Genomic DNA, 18,613 nt, shown 5'->3' with positions numbered 1-18,613 from the left:
TGTGGACCCGTGTTTGTCAGAGTGTGCGGGGTCTCAGCGGGGCTCCTGAGCACGATGCTGTGTGACAGACAGACTGACAGATCCACAGATGTGAGAATGTAGAATAATACCACCTGTACGGACGGAGTCATCACACGCGCTCCGCAGGAAACAGGGAGTGTGTGACGGCGGGAATGTAGATAAGAAGGTTTACGTGCAAGGACCAATTTATTTTTCTTGGCAGGGTGGGAAGGCCGCGGAGACACGTCTCACGTGTCCACCTGACAGCAGAAGTCTCAGTAATGAAAATCCTCTCAGACTGTATTTAGATCCGAAGAGGTGACACGCAGGACGATGTCTGGATGATGATGAACCTCCACCTGCGGTTTCTTCTCTGACTGCAGGTGAAGCACCGGGCGGAGGCCGGAGCAGGCCGCGCGCTCTGAGCCTCAAACAAACATGGCGGTTTGTGAGGCGCGAGGCTCCACAGTCCACGACTCTTCTCAGAGAATCTGCTGTTTGTTTCTTTACAAACCAAAAAAAGAACCATGAACACTTTTTTAAAATAAATGTATTCGTCTCATTAGCAAAGTTTTTTTTCCATAAATGTAAATTGAGTAATAAAAATGTTTTTGTTAAAGATGTGGAACAACATATAAAATGAATATCTAAATTAACACACACACACACACACACACAGACTCACACACACACACACACACACACACACACACACACACACACACACACACACACACACACACACACACACACACACACACACACACACACACACACACACACAACCCCGTCGTCTTGGAAAACAGCTTCACATAATTATCCCGCGGCACTGAAAGTCTGCTTTTCTTTTCTTGCAGGAAATTGCTGCGTATCGCTGGAAATCCATTGAAAGCCTCAAACAAAGAAGAGAAAAAGCAACTGTGGCTACAGCATGGATTCCTCCACACACACACACACACACACACACACACACACACACACACACACACACACACACTGTCCATTGTCTTCTCCTCCATTATCAAAACCAACAGTGTGTGTTTTTTTTCCTCCTGTGTGTGTTTTGTGGTGGCTGTGGTGGAGCCGACACCCAGTGGGAGAGCCCGCCTGCCTGTGGGGGGACAGATGGGTGTAATTATGTTATTTTTACCTCCTCCAGGAGCTGGCTGCCAGCTCGGGGAAATTAGCATCACACCTGTGTGTAATTGGCTAAATTAGCTTGTCGAGCGGCAGAGCTGAGACAGAGGTGGACGGCGATGTGTGTGTGTGTGTGTGTGTGTGTGCGTGTGTGTGTGTGTGTGGGGGAGGCAGGTAAAATCAGAGAGTAGTTGTTTAGTGTGTCGGAGAAGAGGCTGTCAGGGGAGCGAGATGTCACACCTGGAATGGAAAATGTCGCCCGGCAGCTCTGCACACAAACACACACTCTGACACACAGTCACACAACACAGAGAGACGACGCTGAAGAACAAACCGGAGGAAAGAAAAAAGACACAAAACAAACAGCACACACAGACAAACAAAAACAGAAGAAGACGTAAACACACCACCAGCGAGTGGAGGCGCAGGACGTGAACGCAAACACTCAACACTCAACACGTTCCCACACACTGATGAATCGGTCTAGAGGAACGTGTGATGTGTTCATCTGGATCGGGACTAACGCATGTCACCATCTCCATCAGCCGCAGACTGTCCTCAACTCGTTTGGGACTCTAACGAGAGACTTTAATCTGCTGCGGTCACGTCCACATAAAGACGGACTCAACTCCTAGCGAGGAACGTCATTTTCACATTTACTTGTTGTAACGCTCCAGTCCAGGAGAATGGGAGCGCAACGTAAGTACGAGGAGGATTTCCTCCCCGGTCCCTAAAACTAAAGTCACAACACTGAATGTCAATGAGGTCACCAAGGCCACAACAACAAACGAGAGAAACCATCTCCCCAAAAAACCTCCTGGCTAACCCGAGGTGGAAACTAACGACAGAGAAGACCGTGACTGAACCTCACTCCGCAGGATAAAGCCAAACAGGAGGAAGTAGCTCAAAAATAAAATGTTCAGTGATATTTACGAAGTGAATCTATTTACAATCACCAGAACAAACCCAGAACTATTTCCAATACTCACGCCGGCTCTACGGGCCGGACTCAAGGTCACAACGAACACAGACCACACGGCGCTTGGGGGCCGGGACGCTGCATTACATGGAAAAATCACAGTTGGACTATGGGAAAAATTGCTTTGGGAACCCACCTCCCCCTCCCCAATTTCCCAGAGAGGTAAAATCCAGTCCCAGAGGACAGCGTGTTCCTCTGGGACTGAAGCCTTCATGGACCTGTTGCTCAGGCTGGACTTGGTGGATCAAATTTCATGTCTCACTGGTACCTGAAGGCAACACGTCAATGTACGATGTAATTGAAGCTCGATACGGCCTGACTGCAAATAGTCCTTAGGGTTTTCTGATGAAGCATGAATCTGTCACCTCTGTTTGCAGAGTTTGGCATAAATGTTCACTAGGACTCAAGGATGAACTGATTAGATTTTGGTGGTCAAAGGTCAAAGGTCAAGATCGGTGTGACCTCACAAAACACTTTTTAGCCATTACTCAAGACTTCACACAGTAATTATGACAGACTTTCACACACATGGTTCATATTTTCTCTGACTGGATAAACAGGGATGTGACCTGGAACTAGTCTGAGTGGCGGAGGGATACGACCGCGATGAGGTGATTCCGGTTGAGAGCTCAAGGACTCCTGGGAGCCAAAATGGTTCGACCTAACATCAGGTCTTTGTTATACTGGAGAGTCTGACGTCATCAACCTTTATTTATTAGAAACGGAGAGAAAACAAAGCAAACAACCTGAACACAAAAACCAGTTCCTAATAAAAACATTTAAACTCACAAACATTACCATTTAAAAGATTTAAAAGTACATTTCTAAACTGTCCCAATGTTTTCAGGGAGTCGATATTTAAACTGTGTTGTAGGTTATTCCAGGAGTCTGCAGCACCTTCACCTGAGGAGCGTGCAGTGATCCGGTCCTGACAGCGGGTTCTGGAAAACCAGGTGTAGAACACAGTGTTGAGTTTAATTAACAGATGGACAGAGAAGACAGTGATGTAGTATAATGACGAGTGGAGCGCTCAGCTTGCAGCACCTGCTGTCAATCATTCTGTGCTGAGGACCCGCCCACAGCTGGATCATCTGGAGGTTTTCAAACACAAAATAATCGACTGTAGCGAAGAGAAGATGATTCAACAAAGAGCAGCTGTCAGACATCAGATGATGCTGAGCACTGAAGTACGTGATGTGTAATTAATATTGGTAATATGATCCACATCAACGTACTGGCTCACTGTCAACATGATGACCTTTGTCACATGTTGCATATAATCATAATGTTCATGAGCTGCAGGCAGTTGATCCAAAAAAAGCAAAGATTAGTCAGTAACAATAAATATGTTTTCTGTTGCTGAAATATGTTTTTTTATATATATATAGATATATAGATATCTATATCTATATATATATATTTCCTGCCCTCAGATTTATCTTGTAACCTCTTTCAGGGTCCCGACCTTCAGGTTGGAAACTGCTGATGCAGAAGTCTTGAACAGAGGGAGGTTTATTTGTGTGACACCTTTCAACAACAATTTAAAACATTCATTCAACATTAAAACAAGATACAAACGAAACAGGAGGAAAGACAAAGAAAACCCACCGATATAAACAAGATTTTAAAAGAGTGAAATCAAACCAGAGATAAAATAAGATGAAATTGAGCAAAATAAATTAAAGAGGTGAATAAAAGTGCAGCTACAGTGAGATACGACTGAAACAGGATTAATTAAAAGTGTCAAACGGAAAAGTTTTAAGCTTTGGTTGAAAAGATCTGAGAGAGAGAAATACACCTGGCAGGTTTATGGTGAAACATTTTAATTTTGAGCCCCTGGTAATAAACAGGAGAATAAATGAAATCTAAAACAAAAAGAAGAAGAATGAAAGACTTCAGCCGTCAGTGTGAAGGAAAATAAAACCTGGAAGAAAAAGTGTTTTCATCCCTGCTACGGTCGAAAAGTCTTCTCCCCTCTCCACTTCCACAGAAAGGTCAGAGGTCAACAGGTAGCAGATCAGTGTCTGTGCTCCTGATGGGGAATTCACTCATTTATTTATAGACATGAAATCATTTTCTCTTTTGTCTTTTCATGGACCAGGCCTCCAAATGAACCCTCTGCTGCCCTGACCTCTGAGAGGAAAACAGCCCCAGTGACGGCACCGCTGATCTGTTGGCTCCATCTACAGGTGAGTCCATGTAACAGCAGCATCACGTTTCAGATGTTGGAGGAATGCTGCAGAGATCCCTGCTGAATAAAAGTCAACTCAATGTTAACAGTTTTAATATTCTCTCCCTTCTTTTACATTTTAAAACATCAGTTACTCAGTGATGTCTGTGATTGTACTGATGCTGAATGTGTCTTATTATTTATTTGTCTTGTTTTCTTTACTCAGGTCTGTCTTGAGCTCATTGAGAATACCTGATTAAATAAAGGTTATACATCATATCAATCAAAGATCTGGGAACTTTGTAGTAATCAGTCATCCAGTAACAAGTTGTGTCATTACTTTTTGTTCAGTGATTTACCACGAAGCCTCCTGTCACGAGCGCATGGTGTGCAGGGAAAGACAAAGGTTGAGAATGTGTTCTTTAATGAGGTGAAGGAAGAATAAATAAAATAAAAATGAGATGATTTTAGTGAGACCTGGGTTGGAAAACACTTTTTGCTTACTTCCTGAGGCTATTTCAGGAATCTCTGAAAATAATTACTAATGAGGAACACTGTGGAATTTTATTTATTTATGTTTATAATTTTGTGTAAACAGATTCATTGATTCTCAGCTGTAGTCAGAGTCATGGTCAGTAGGTGGCGGTAGTGAGTAATTTCAATGTTTACCAACTTCCGTTTAATCAAACTAACAAAGAAGAAGAAGAAGGAGCGGAAACAGTTGCTGCTAACGCTGTCGTAGCTAACTCGCTAGCTGCTCGTGTCATTGTAATTGAGTTCGATCAAACAGTTAAAATGAACAAACTTATTAAATCGCAGGAGTTTGACTCGTATGAGATCGAGGAGCCGAGCGACGAGGAGAGAGCCTCCAGCAGGTCGGAATTCACGACGACAGTTAGCTTTAAGACGGTGTAGCTTTAGCACCGTGAGGCTACGGTGCGGCTAGCTAGCTGCATGCTAACGTAAACAAACAGTTACGAATGAAGTTTTTTCTATAAACGTAGATTTTTATTAATCTAACATTAAAGACCTGACGGCAGAGCTGTTAGCTGTCGGTGCTTAAATCTCCCGCCAACTTTGTCTTTGTTGTAGTGCTGTTTATTAACACGATAATAATGTAAGATCATACCAGTCAACACAGCCTGGGGTTAAAGATACAAACAGCCACGAGTATAAAAACTCATATTTGTGTTGGAGGAGAAATCATAATTCTGAAGTTGTAAGTAAAGCAAGTAAATACACAGAAGTAGATTTAAAGTTGATTTATTCGTCTTAGTGTTATTTTTTTTGCATAAGGACAAGTTTCCTGATGAACCATGTTATTTATGTTTAAAGATGAGTTTAAGACTAGCGAATGTAATGAAATGATTAAAACGAAGCATATTTGGAAGTGGTGTGATCTTATCGGCTCCTGGTTGGTGCCAGGATAGATTGATTTCTAAGAATTGAAATATCAATCGGTGTCCTCGTGTTGATTAATCAATGAATTGTTTGGTCTATTAGATGTCAGCCAACAGTGAGTCCTCACAGCTCTGTGTGTTCGGAGGCGGGTGAGAATCAGGGCTGGAGTCGTTAGTTGACCTGTAGCCTGAGTAGGTGAAACAGAACAAAATGTTAACTCCTCTCTTTCTCTCTCTCTGTCTCTGTCTCTCTGTGTTTCAGTTCGGAGGACGAGCTGGACGTGCTGCTGAACGGGACTCCGGACCAGAAGAAGAAACTGATCAGAGAGTATCTGACGGGGGAAAGCGAGTCGTCCAGCGGGGATGAGTTTGAGAAGGAGATGGAGGCTGAGCTCAGCTCCACCATCAGGACCATGGAGGGAACCTGGGCACCATCAGGAACAGGTAACACTCAGCTGCAGTCACCATGAAAAGAAAACATTACACACAGAACAATAAATGACAAAGTAATAAATAAAAACAATAAAGATAAGACAATAATAACAGGAACTGAGGAAACACTGAAGACTGGAGCAAAGATAAAGATCAATCAATGAAACACTTTAACAGAGGAGATGTATTGAGTAAAGTGAGTAAAAGCAGAAATAAAAGTACAAATAAAATCCAGTAAAACAGCTCAAAATATATAAATAAATAAATAAATAAATAAATAGAAAGTTAAATAAATAAAATTTAATTAAAAGCCAGACTAAAATGTTCAGAGTTGAGTTTGCTTTTAAAAAATTATATCAAAGCTTTGGGCTGTTAATTAATGGAACCTAAATCTTTGTTAGACTGAAAAGCGACAGTTAACCCCACAATTAATGGACTAACCTGCTCACTGTGCTCTGTGAAACACGACCTACCATCTTTGTGTGTTTGTTCTCCAGCAGAAACCTCAGGAGGAGGAGGAGCAGCAGGAGGAGGAGGTGGTGGTCCTGGACTTCTGAATCCTCGGATGTATGATAACATCTACTTCGACTCTGACTCAGAGGGAGAGGACACGCCAAGTAAACATGTCATCACTATGAATTATTATGTTCTGTATGGATCCACATATATGATTCGTCATTACATTGACTCTCTGACCCTCTGCAGGCAGCTCCACAGGCCAGAGGCGGAGACAGCGGATCATACCGACCAATGACGAGCTGCTGTACGACCCCGACGAGGACGACAGAGACCAGGCCTGGGTGGACGCCAGGAGGAGACAGTAAGACACTCAGACAGTTCACCTGGAAAAGACTGACACTAGGTTTTGTCACGTTGTAGTCATCTGCTCTCTCGTCTTCCTGTCCAGGTACAACAGCAGGAAACGACCAGCAGGGGCGTTTCGCTCGCAGTCTCGTCGGACTCAGGGTTTACCCAGCAGTGACGCTGTCCTCAACTGTCCCGCCTGCATGACCACGCTCTGTCTGGACTGTCAGAGGTGAGACTTACACTTAGCACTCACTCCAACAAAGTGAGGGATGTTGGAAGAAACTATTTCTGTTCCTTTTTACATCACCTGCCCAGACCAACACACACCTGTTGGGCTGCTCTCTTCTTCATGTGGTGTTTTGTTTTACTCAGTCCATCAAATTCTGATTTGGAAGATAATTAAGGAGAGAAGTAAAGTCATTTTCAAAAGTGTGTTTTTGAGATTAGGAAGTTTTAAAAGTCAGCAAGTCATGGCAGATACCCCTAATTTGCATAAGGTATAATAGAAGTAAAGGTAAAAAATTTCAAAATAAAAGCCAAGAAGATCTGTAAAATTGGAAAAAAAGTAATAAAAAACAGTCTTTTTTCCATACTTTGACACTTTAAAATGGAAAAATTAACTTCCTGTAAGTACTCGGACTGAAACACATGATCAAACAATGAATCAACAGCGTGACTGAAATGTGTTAGCTGCAGTTCAGAGACAAACATTATCAGAGAAGCTGGGCTTTAATCAATATTCATTCTGTGATCTGGTTTCTGTTGTTAACATGTCTCAGTATCTGAACTAGTTTCAGCTGTCAGCTTGACTTCAGCTGATCTCATTGGCTTTATTTACTGATGAAATGCCGACTGATACGTTTACAGGGTTCAGCTACATTGAGATGTCTTGGTTGTGTCCACTCAGGCATGAGAAGTACCGGACGCAGTACAGAGCCATGTTCGTCATGAACTGCACGGTGAAGAGAGACGAGGTGTTACGCTATAAAACGCAGCAGGAGAAGAAGCAGAGGAACAGGAAGAGGAGGAGGGGCCAGAAAACGGAAACACCAGCAAACGAGGCTCCCGACCCGTCGCCGGCGGGGATGGATGCTGACGAGGTTTACCACCCGGTGCAGTGCTCCGAGTGCTCTACAGAGGTGGCCGTGTTCGATAAAGAAGAGGTTTACCACTTCTTCAACATCCTGGCCAGCCACTGCTGAGACGGAGCGAGCGAGCTCTGAGCAGGACGCATTTTTATTTCAGCAGTTTGTCTCTGGCTCCTCGCCTCAGCTTTGTGATTTAAGAAGAACCAGGTCAGCTGCTTCTTCAGCATCCCGCCTGAGACGGAGAATCCTGCTGTGAGTCTCTCCTAGGCGCCAATCTGTTGGTCAGGAATCAGGAAAGCAGAGGAACGTCAGCAGCACGTCACCTGTCCGTGAAACCTTTGAAATATCTGACTAAAGCTGGAATCGGGCTCTGAACATCTGCTGGTTGCAGCTCTGGTGGACGTACTGAACTGTAAACACAAGAGCCCGACTGACACATGATCCAATATCAATGTTGATTTGATTTGAGAAGGACAAACATCAGATAGTGGCAGTTACCTAAACACGTCACAGTCACAAACCTTTCTAATAATTTTTATTAACTTTCTTTTTTTTTAAGGATTGTGAGCTGGGTGATGTACTGGGACATTTCAAGGTCAAAAAATAAACTCGTCAGTGCTGTCTGCTGAACAGACACTTGTTTTTTGAGATTTGTCTACTGACATATATGCACGATCTAGCTGCAATAAGATTTTTTGGTATCTCTCTAGTACACAGTGAACTTGTGCAGTCTCATAGGATCAAACTCCTTTTCCCCCTGGTGTCCTTCAGAGTCGGCTGTAAGGCAGTAGGACTTGAGAGATACTGTGCAGACTGTAGTTGCTGTTTGGTTTATTGAAGCTCTCTGGGCTTCATGGTTTAAGATCTACTAGACCAGCTTTTAGTTTCACAACAGGGTTGACATTATTCTATATTTTTGTTACTGTCAACAAATCCCATAAAAAGACCCAAACGACTTCCTTACTCTGTCTGTTGTTCATTGGTTTCTTCTGAAGTAAATCTCACTAAAGTGAAGTTCAATTTAAAAAAGTTATTTCTTAAAACAGCTGCTCTGTGTAGTTTTTATCAAACGAAGGAAGGAAATTAGCCACACAGAATGAAAATCTGCCAATCATGTAAAATGAGCTCCATACAAATACAACACGCTCTACATAGAATTACAAACTAAAGTATGCTTTATTTAGATTTTTTTTCAAGTGCTTTTGTATTAAAAACATTTTCCATTTCATCTTACTAAAACTTTTACATTGAAATAATCACAACTTCTGAATTAAGATACATGCATACAAATGAAATAAATAAGATAAGGTGAAATAAATGCAACATATAAATAAGGATAATGAAAAAAATAGCACAAAAAATATTTCCAAAAGGAAAAAAAAACAAACTATATACAAAGGGGTACCATTAAAGATAACAAAGATATTAAAGGAAAATATTTATGGCTTTACAAGTTTCTACTATTTTTATTGCTTTACTGTTCTTTATTTCATGTAATGAATTAATAGTGTCTAATTTTTATTTTGAATTCTTGGATGTGTGGTTTCTTTTGCATTGATGGATGTAGTATTTTCCATAGAGTCAAAATATATATATATTTTTTTACAATCAATATAATTCTTATAAAAAATATAATTTTTCTAAATTAATAGTTGAACTATTCAGCATCTTAAAGAAATATTCTTTATCTAACCAAAACAATTTATTAGACAGGCATTCATAAAATAACTGACAAATACTCAGTTTCGTAATTGCAAAATACATATTTTTCATCAATATCATGTCTGAATCATGAAAGTACCTGGTTTACAGGATAAATCAAGTGTATGATTTTACACTAAACTTCCCTAATTTTGTTTATAACAAAATATTTTTTATTATAATTCTTATTTCTTAAAGAATTTCAAACTTTTTTCCATTTTATATTTTCAAATCTCGAGTTCAAAAACAGATTGGCAGGAAGGAGTGCTTTGTTTTGAAATCAGGATGTTGGAACTCCCTGGTCTGCGTCACAGCCGAATGCTCGTACGCGGAGTTGTGATTGGCTGAAAACGAGCACCTTATGATACGACGGTAGTCGTCAGTACGTTAACAGAAATTACCCTACCACGAGTCACGTCGAAAGGAAAAAAAACAGCGAGGAAAGAAAAATAAGTTGTCGTTTGTGAAGTTGGGACCATGGCCCTGGGTGACTGTTGGAAGCAGTTATCGTGGTTTTACTATCAGTACCTTCTGGTGACGGCGCTGTACATGCTGGAGCCTTGGGAGCGGACGGTGTTCAGTATCCTTTTCCGAGTGAACTAACTTCAGCCTTACCGAGCGAGCTAACATGCTAACTTAAGCTAGAGCGGTAGCAGGGCTAACTCATGATGCTAACCTTTCTAGTGAATAAACGCATTTAATTTGTGTTGTGAGTAACAGTTGAGGTATTTTATAAAGTTGCATCGGTTTATGTAAAATTCGGCATATAGACAATGTACTGTTGAGCCTCTTGTCGTTGAAACTGCCATGAATTAAACGTTTAAATAGTAGCAAACCTATACGAAGACAAATTGTGTGTGTACTAAAAATTGGATAATGTTTTTATTTTTTAATGAATGCCGAACTAAGTAATCAACTCTAATGTTTCAGAAAACTCCCAAATATTTGTTCTACAACGGACGTGTGTTAATCTGTGAGGGAATTATCATTAAACGCGTAGAATGTAAAAGGAGTTTTGAGTGGATTGCTGCGAACAGTTTGCGGAAGAGAAAAAAACAATCGTATTTGTAGTAAGAATTCATTCATGTTTGTTTTTTGAATAACCGTCGAATTAAAGCCTCTCTGCTAACGGATTAAAAGGGGTCTCCATTTCCGTTGTAGTGCTCTCGCACCTTTACCTGTAAGTAAAAACACACAAGAGGCGAAATTGTCAACGGAATTTGACATATGGTTTACTTCGTAGAAGAAGAAGAAGGGCGGCGTCGAGGCTAAGCTAGCTGCGGCTATTTAAATTTGCTTCCACAGTCAGGTGATCCACATGTGCCAGTAAATGGATGTTACATCATATGTACTTTTTTCATATTTGGATAAGGTAAACTTAAACCTGGAGAGTCAGGTTCATCCAGAAGAAAAGATTGGCAGTTAATATTTAAAGTGTACCTTGTTAATAGCTGTACTTTGATCCGTGGAGGTGCAGTAAGACAGTATCACATTATGTGCATGATGTGTTGGTAGGTGTCGCCCTCAGCCTGTATCCTGTCTTCCCTCAGGGGTCAGGTGTGATGGAGTGAATTAGTTAGAGGTTGTGTTATTGTCAGAGTGCTGTATCCCATCCGATGTTAAGTATTGCAGCTGCTCAGATATCACGCTGGTAATTGTTATGAAATCAATTTGCAGAAAATGAATCACAGTTGATTTTTTTTTTTTTTTTTACCAAAAAATACCAAATAAGCTCCGGTCACAGCTTCATGAATGTTCACACAAACTTGATTTCCATTTGACATGAAGAATTTCACATAAACATAAACATCCCATTCATTTCCTCACAGAGAATAAGTCGTTAAGTGACTGACAAAAATTCAGACTTGATGTGAAACTGACTCGAAGCTCAATTTCTTTATTTTTTGCTCCTGGTGTTAGAAACAGTTTGTGTCTCTGCTCCTTCAGAAGTTCTCCCTTAACCTTTCCTCCTCAGACTCACTGCTGGTCTCCGTGGCTGGCATGGCCATTTACACTGGCTACGTCTTCATGCCTCAGCACATCATGGCTATCCTTCACTACTTCGAGGTCATCCAGTGACACGATGACTCCGTCCGTCCCCCCGCCGGTCCCATCTGTCTCTGGCTTCCTGTCCGTCCCTCTGCCTGCCTTCCTGTCTCTCCTGGGTTTAAGGTCGGGCTTGTTTCCAACCATGTTAAGGCAGAGCGTCTCTCCTCCTCTCCAAAGTTAATTCACTACCAAAGGTCAAAACACTGAACGTCGTGCTGGAGGCCGAGTCGGACGATGTCATTCCCTGGGACTGTTTCTTCTTCTTCACTCGTATGAAATGTTCCCTGATTATGAACAGTGTTGGGCTCGGAGGTGAGGCCTTGGAAGAGTGTGCTTAGTTTTGTTTCATGTGTTCTGTTTGAATCAAGCGCACCTTACAGTTTTGAAAATGTGTAATTTATGGATGTGACTGGACAGTTTTATTTTTATTCCATGAAGAAATCAAACCATTGTTGTCTCAGAGTTTTATTCGGGAGCAGGAAACACAGCGATGGATGGAGAGAATATATTTTTGAGCCAAATATGATGATTATAGCAGCATCAGATCTCTGAGTGAGGCTGGGTTGTTTTTTATCAAAGTGGGCACTAACTGCTATTAAGGAACATTTTCAGCCATTTTTGTCCTTCACCATCATTTTCCTGCAGTTTTAAAGCCTCTGTTTCAACATACAGACACTGTCAGTGCCTGATGCAGCATCGTAACTGTCAGGTGGAGGTGATCTGAACTTTTAACCATATCCCATGGCTTTCTTCAGACGTGTTTAATGATGCACACCAACATCTTTTTCAGTGAGGGTTTTTTGTCATAATTGAAGATGTAAATTGACTGAAGCAGTGTTCCCATTTCAGAGACCGCCGATGAGGACAAACGTGCTGCAACGGCCCAAAACAACGGGCTGCAAATTCAGAAACATACTAAAATAAAACAAACAGCCAAATGAATTAACCTCGCTCAAAACATTATAATATTTTTATTATTTGTAGTTTTTCCTTTCAAAAGTTGAAGTATCTTTGAAACTGCAGAATGGTTGTAAAGTCTGCTGGAGCTTGTGCAGTTGTATCAGTTGGAATAACGGTTGTATCTGTCAGTCATCTGCTCGTACGTTAAACCTCCAGTTCAGCTCTACATTAGATTTTTTCACCACAGAGTAACGTCGGGTTTAAGCCTCAAAAAACAAACACAATGTGGTGAGTTGAACGGAGACGCCAACTCCTGTTCTTCTTCTGTTAGACGCATCAAATCCCCTGTGAGGAGCACGATGGGAAATAGACAAATACACGATCAATCACACTTATCATCCGTCATATATTTATTGTCAATAAGTGTAATGTGCAGATTATTATTTTACTCTTGAAATAACACTCCGGCTCGAAGGAGAGAATCTGACGACTCTTTGTCCTGCAGCTGGTCATGGCTGCAGCTGCTAGAACATACGCAACGCTCTGGTGACAGTTCTGTGGTCGAGGATGAAGTGACACCTGACCGTGTAGAGAGCGTTACAGAGAGTAGCCCTGCGTGATGGAAAATGACGGCTGACAGGTTGGAAACGACACGGTTCATCCTTTAAACTCCCACTTTTGTTGTAAACCGCACAGCAGGCAAATGTTAACGGTTTCCTCTTTGCACAGAAACGTTAAATGTTTAAGAAGTTCCATTTTTACTGTCATCTTCTTCAACGATATGTACTCCGACCACTACTGGTATCCCTTGGAAAATTGTGATTATTTTTTCCCTGCAAAATGGTGTATTTTTCTCAAGTTTGTGTATATAATCTTGTTATACATATTTGTAAAGTTTTGTAGTCGGATATGTTGGCGTATAGAATAAAATATTTGTGGTTTTTTGTGAGCTACTGATGCTAAATACTGTTCTATAACTCTGAAATCATTAAAGGGATATTTCACCAAGCTAAAGCAGTTTGTTTCACCTTTTGTTTGTTTGGCTGTAATCTGTTGTGACAAGCTGTTACTTCTGTAAGTCCATTTACAACAACCTGTTCAGAGTCACTGACCGACGAGGAGACGCTGTATTATGGTGTGTAATAATCACCAAAGGGAGGAAATACTGCTCACCTTGTACTGTTTAAAGGCGTCTGCAATACCTGCATGAGTCTTTATAAAATGTCTACAATCACACTCAGTTGAAGTAGTGTTGTTAGGGCTGCAACTAATGGTTATTGTAATCATAGATCAATCAAAAAAACAAAAAGTTATTCACTTTACTATCGTGATAAAGAAATGCAAGAATTTCTCACATCTGAATGGTTGGAACTGGAGAAGTTTGGGACTTTTTGCTTGAAAAATGACTTAAAATTGATTAACAAAACAGTTTCTGGGGAACAATACATTTGATTTATCAACTACAAATTTCAGCCCTGCAATAGTTATACAGTATAATCTCCATTAGTTATTTTTAATATTTAAGAATTTTTTATGTTCGTGCAAATTTACATTTAAAAGTTTTTCTTTCTGGTAAAGTCTACTGGCATCATTATAGGGTGTTTTTCTGTTCTTTTTATTTTTCGTGTATTTGCCGTTATTAGACACTAGATGGGAGTGTTTCCATGTTTTTGACCTGCCGCTCTCAGATCTAAATACGTACTTACAGCCATTTATGTTTTTTAAAGTGACATAAACAACTAACAAAGTAGAATTTTATTGTGGATATATTTTTGTAGATATTACATTTAAAAGATAAGACACTTTATTGGTCCCTACAGAAGCAAACAGGATAGAGAATATGCTGATTTTGTGAAATCTGTCAGTTCATTCACCGTACATGAAAACAAATGAGGCAAAATAAAATGAAAGAAATTGTATTTTTAGACACCATTAGTTTTAGCTAGATGTTCCTAATAAACTGATCAATAAGTGTTTGGTGTATCGTTATGTACAAAAAGTACTGAGGTTCAGCAACCAGCTGTGGCCACCAGGGGCATCACCGAGCGAGTCGCTGCTTAGCAGAACTTCAAGCGGCGAGCGAGGAAAAAACTCCGCCACCATGTTGTCTTCTACACCGTCTGTTTTGGTTCGAACCATAGACTAGATAAAAATGGACGCCGACTCCGGGTCTGGAAAATGAAGCCAATGCGGAAGTGCCTTAAACTTGAGTTCTATCGAATGACCATCAGGGGGCGACTGCACTGGTTGCAAAAAGAAGTCCGATTGTATTGAAGTTTATGAGAAAAATGATCCTACTTGTCACATGATTAGTTATCTCAGTAAACGTTTTCGTCATGTGTTTATGGTCTGAATCGCTAGTTTGAAATTTTCTTCAATACAACATGATGTTCATTTTTCAAATTATGGTCCTATATAAAAGAAAATAGACTGTTAAAGCAGAGTGTTTTTTAGGGCCTGCCTGTCAATCCGGATATGACGTCAGAGCGAGGTCTCGGACATTTAACTTGTCATTGTTTTTTCAGTTGATCAAAGTTAGCTCCAACATGTTGTTTACCTGAAAGTGTCTTGTTCTGTGTTCAGTTGTTCTCAAAGACACTAGAGGAGTCGACGGTTCATTTTTTTCCGGTAAGGACATTTTGTTTCAAGCTTATTTCTTTGCTAGCCAAAATTAGCATCCCTGTTAATATCACAGTTCAGGTGAAGATGCACCTTGCTAACCAAGCTAGCCAGCTAGTGCTAGCGTTAGCTGATAACTTAGCGATTGTTATGCTAACGGTTCCTGGCCCCGCTGGGCTGATAACCTGTGTCAACCTGGGTTAGCCCGTGGAGGTGTTCAGTCAAAGCCCAATAAAAAGGTGAATTTAATCGACGTTAATCTAACGACGTTTGGTTTGTGTTTCTCCACATGTGACCCAGTTTAAGTGATCTGCGTTAGTGTAATGCGCAGCGTTAATGTTAGTTAATACATTGTCCATCAAGATGTCGTGATAGTTCAAGTTAAGATAACGTGACGTTTACAAAATGTGTAGACAAATATTTATCATATAGAAGATTGTTCATTTAATACTCAAACCAGTCCTCAACTGAAGCAGACATTCATGCACCTATCCTGACAGCTGATCGATATTTGTGATTAACTGTGATCCACCGCATCTTAACTCAAGTGTTTGTGTTTTATTGTCATTTGAAAGGTTTCCACACTGTGAAAACTGAGTGATCTGTGCCAACAGAAGGAGGACCTCATGTACAGAGAAGCCCGTTTGTTTCCATTCATCTGGTTGTGGAGAAGGGAGACTGCATGGACATCCTTAGTTCTCTAATGTGCTGTGATGATGATGATGGTAGAAAACCTCTCCCAGTTCATCTTCCTCTGATGAAATGACAGACTAACTGCTGATGAGTTAGTTTATTATTCTCTGTCTTCAGGATTCACAGGTTCAGTTTCTTACCTGCAACTTCATTTCTGCTGTTGTTGACAGGTGATGGTAGCAACACTTTTAAGATCAGAATTTATAAATATTAAACTGTGATTAAGTGATGGATCATCTCTAGCACTGTCACCACCTCCACAGGTGAAAGTATTTACCAATTAACATCAGCATGTTTTTTGATCCTTCATTGTCAGTGTTGTCAGACAACATTTAAATATTTCTAGTATTTATGTTGTTGATTAAAGCTAACATAGAAATAGTCACACAATGCTGTACGTGTTACTATTGTGAAGATTCATACCAGATGTGTTCTATAAAAACCATCAACAAAGTTAAAGCAAGAGCTTCATAAATAACTTTATTGGACATTATAAACTACATTAATTTAAACAATTTACAACACTGGAAACATGTATAAAAGAATAATAAATGGATTAATTAAATACTGTAGTGTACAATTTACAATCAACTGTAACTATTTAAAATCAAGAAATAGTTGTGGATGAAGTTAAAGCTGAATTTCACTGTCATATGTAAGTTTGCTTAATAAAAAGTAGTTGAATCAACAGTGCAACAGAATTTTTAGTAACAAGTATAATCATTATTCATCATGAGTCCTAATGTGTGAGACAGTTAATATTTATTTGCTCCAGTAACAATCTCCCTCTAAATAAGTGATGCTGTTGGAACAGCACACTGATATTAACTATAATGGCTGAGGACTATGAAATATGAATCTAATGTTTTAAACTATTGACAGTTTGTTACAGCTACAGTGGAGTCCAAAAGTCATGTGATTGTATGTCTGACGTGGGGCAGTGAGTGTAATACGACAGTGAGGGTGTAGGGAACAAGGAGGAGCACAGCTGATCAGACTGAACAATGTTATGGCCACAAGTGTTACATAAAAAAAACACTATATTATCATATAAGACACTGTGTGTATGTTTGGGAAGAGAAGATCTTCATGTGTGGACACTGCAGGTGGAGGTGGTGCAGGGCCTCCATCATTGCTGCAAGAGGTTGTAGGTGTCCCCAAAGATCCAGACCTTGGCTGGATGGAAAAAAACATTATAATAGAGAGAAATCATATCAATATCATATTGTAGAGTACAGAGAAAAAGACAAAAGAAACAGCACTCTGATTAGATGATCACAGATATCTGAAAATACATTATTCCCTCAGCTTAGTTGTAATAAACAGTCTGCTGAACCGTTTTACATGAAATAACAACAGAATAGAAACTAATACTCAGTTTGGTGTCATTGTGCAGGTGCACATGTCATGATGGTTCTCAGCTCTCAGTGATGTTCTTTATTCTGACAGAGACAGACTACTTCAGTTATCCTCTTGGTTGTATTTTTGTTTTCTTATTTACCCTCCTGGTTACACAATAAATTAAAAAAGTAAATTTGATTTACCAATAACACCTGGTTTTATGTTGCTTCCCTTTTCCCCTAGCTGGGTCGTAACATAAAGACTGCCAACATACGGTGACCGGTGAGACAGCCCCATGACTTCATATATAGAACCCAGAAACCAACATGCCAGCTCCACCCTCTCATCCAAACATGGTTTCTTCTGGTGCCAAAAAAACAAGATGGCGACGTCCATTAAGCCAAACCCAGGCTTCACAACAGCACTTCACAAACCAATGGGTGACGTCACGACAGGTTGCCTCTTGGTTCGAACGTGGTTTGTCTGGACTCTGCAGAGGTGTCGTTTGTGATTCTTCCCACACGCCTTTACTGGGCGTGTATGGAGCTGCATTCTGCTAGAATGTCGCCGAGATGTTCGTCCTGCTTTCACGTGGGTTCGTAGTTTGATTTTATTGACATTATTTACTTGGTGGGAAACTTTATTAACAAGAACAACGGTAGTTTGTTGTAATCCATAGCTGTGGTGGTAAACTAGCATGACAGTCTGCACGAGACTTCGTTAGCTCCGTTCACCCCGCCTCCCTACCCCCGGTAGCCAAATGTCATTGGCCAGTCGGCTCCGGTCGACGCTGCCATTGGTTAAAAATTATGTTTTTTTCTCTTGAAATTTTATGAAAATTTTTGCAATGTTACAACATTTCTCTTGTAATATAACTTTTTTCATTGAGATTTAATTGAGATTCAGACAGAGACTGTGTGAATCTATCCAGTGTTTCCAGAAATGGCAGTCATCTTGGAAAATACGGCCTTTTGAGTTTTCAAGTGGCTGATGGGATTTTTCACATTAATGGCCTCAAAGGGATAAACATGCCAATTTTGATTCTTGTATCCACATTAGAAAGCTTATTAGAGAAATCAAGTGAAAGTTGAGCTCTGTGTGTATGAGGAAGTGGAGCTGGGAGGATATGTGGGTCAGCTGACTGTGCTGTCTGTATGTTGTGTGTGTTTGTGTGCCTCCGGTGATGTCGGTTCAAACTCCAGTAAGCAGCTTGTTGTGCGTACGTGAGAACAGCTTCATCGTCTGAGTTAACCAGTAACCAGACCTCTGTTTCCTTTCTGATCGGATGCCAGAGAGG

General features: G+C 40.5%; 2 protein-coding genes across 3 annotated transcripts; both read left to right on the top strand.

Moving 5' to 3' along the window:
* The first annotated feature begins 5,005 nt into the window (after positions 1–5,005).
* eapp (E2F associated phosphoprotein) lies at positions 5,006–9,354 on the top strand. 2 transcript variants are annotated; one of them, XM_022764708.1, is made up of 6 exons: positions 5,006–5,161; positions 5,949–6,130; positions 6,619–6,735; positions 6,824–6,938; positions 7,026–7,154; positions 7,833–9,354. In XM_022764708.1, exons 1-6 carry the CDS (start codon positions 5,082–5,084, stop codon positions 8,125–8,127), a joined length of 918 nt encoding a protein of 305 aa, XP_022620429.1. In that variant the 5' UTR covers positions 5,006–5,081; the 3' UTR covers positions 8,128–9,354. The 2 variants fall into 2 exon arrangements, with proteins under 2 accessions (XP_022620429.1, XP_022620428.1); XM_022764707.1 differs by having other exon boundaries at positions 6,616–6,735.
* A 757-nt stretch (positions 9,355–10,111) lies between these two features.
* sptssa (serine palmitoyltransferase small subunit A) lies at positions 10,112–13,671 on the top strand. Its single transcript, XM_022764743.1, has 2 exons — positions 10,112–10,294; positions 11,690–13,671. The coding sequence occupies exons 1-2, from the start codon at positions 10,192–10,194 to the stop codon at positions 11,791–11,793; spliced, it is 207 nt and encodes a 68-aa protein (XP_022620464.1). The 5' UTR covers positions 10,112–10,191; the 3' UTR covers positions 11,794–13,671.
* Positions 13,672–18,613: the final 4,942 nt, after the last annotated feature.

The sequence above is a fragment of the Seriola dumerili genome, unplaced genomic scaffold, assembly GCF_002260705.1.
Source record: "Seriola dumerili isolate Sdu_G_001 unplaced genomic scaffold, Sdu_1.0 BDQW01000565.1, whole genome shotgun sequence".
NCBI lineage: Eukaryota > Metazoa > Chordata > Actinopteri > Carangiformes > Carangidae > Seriola > Seriola dumerili.
Note: the sequence above shows the minus strand (reverse complement) of the source record. Positions and strands in the feature narration are given on the sequence as shown.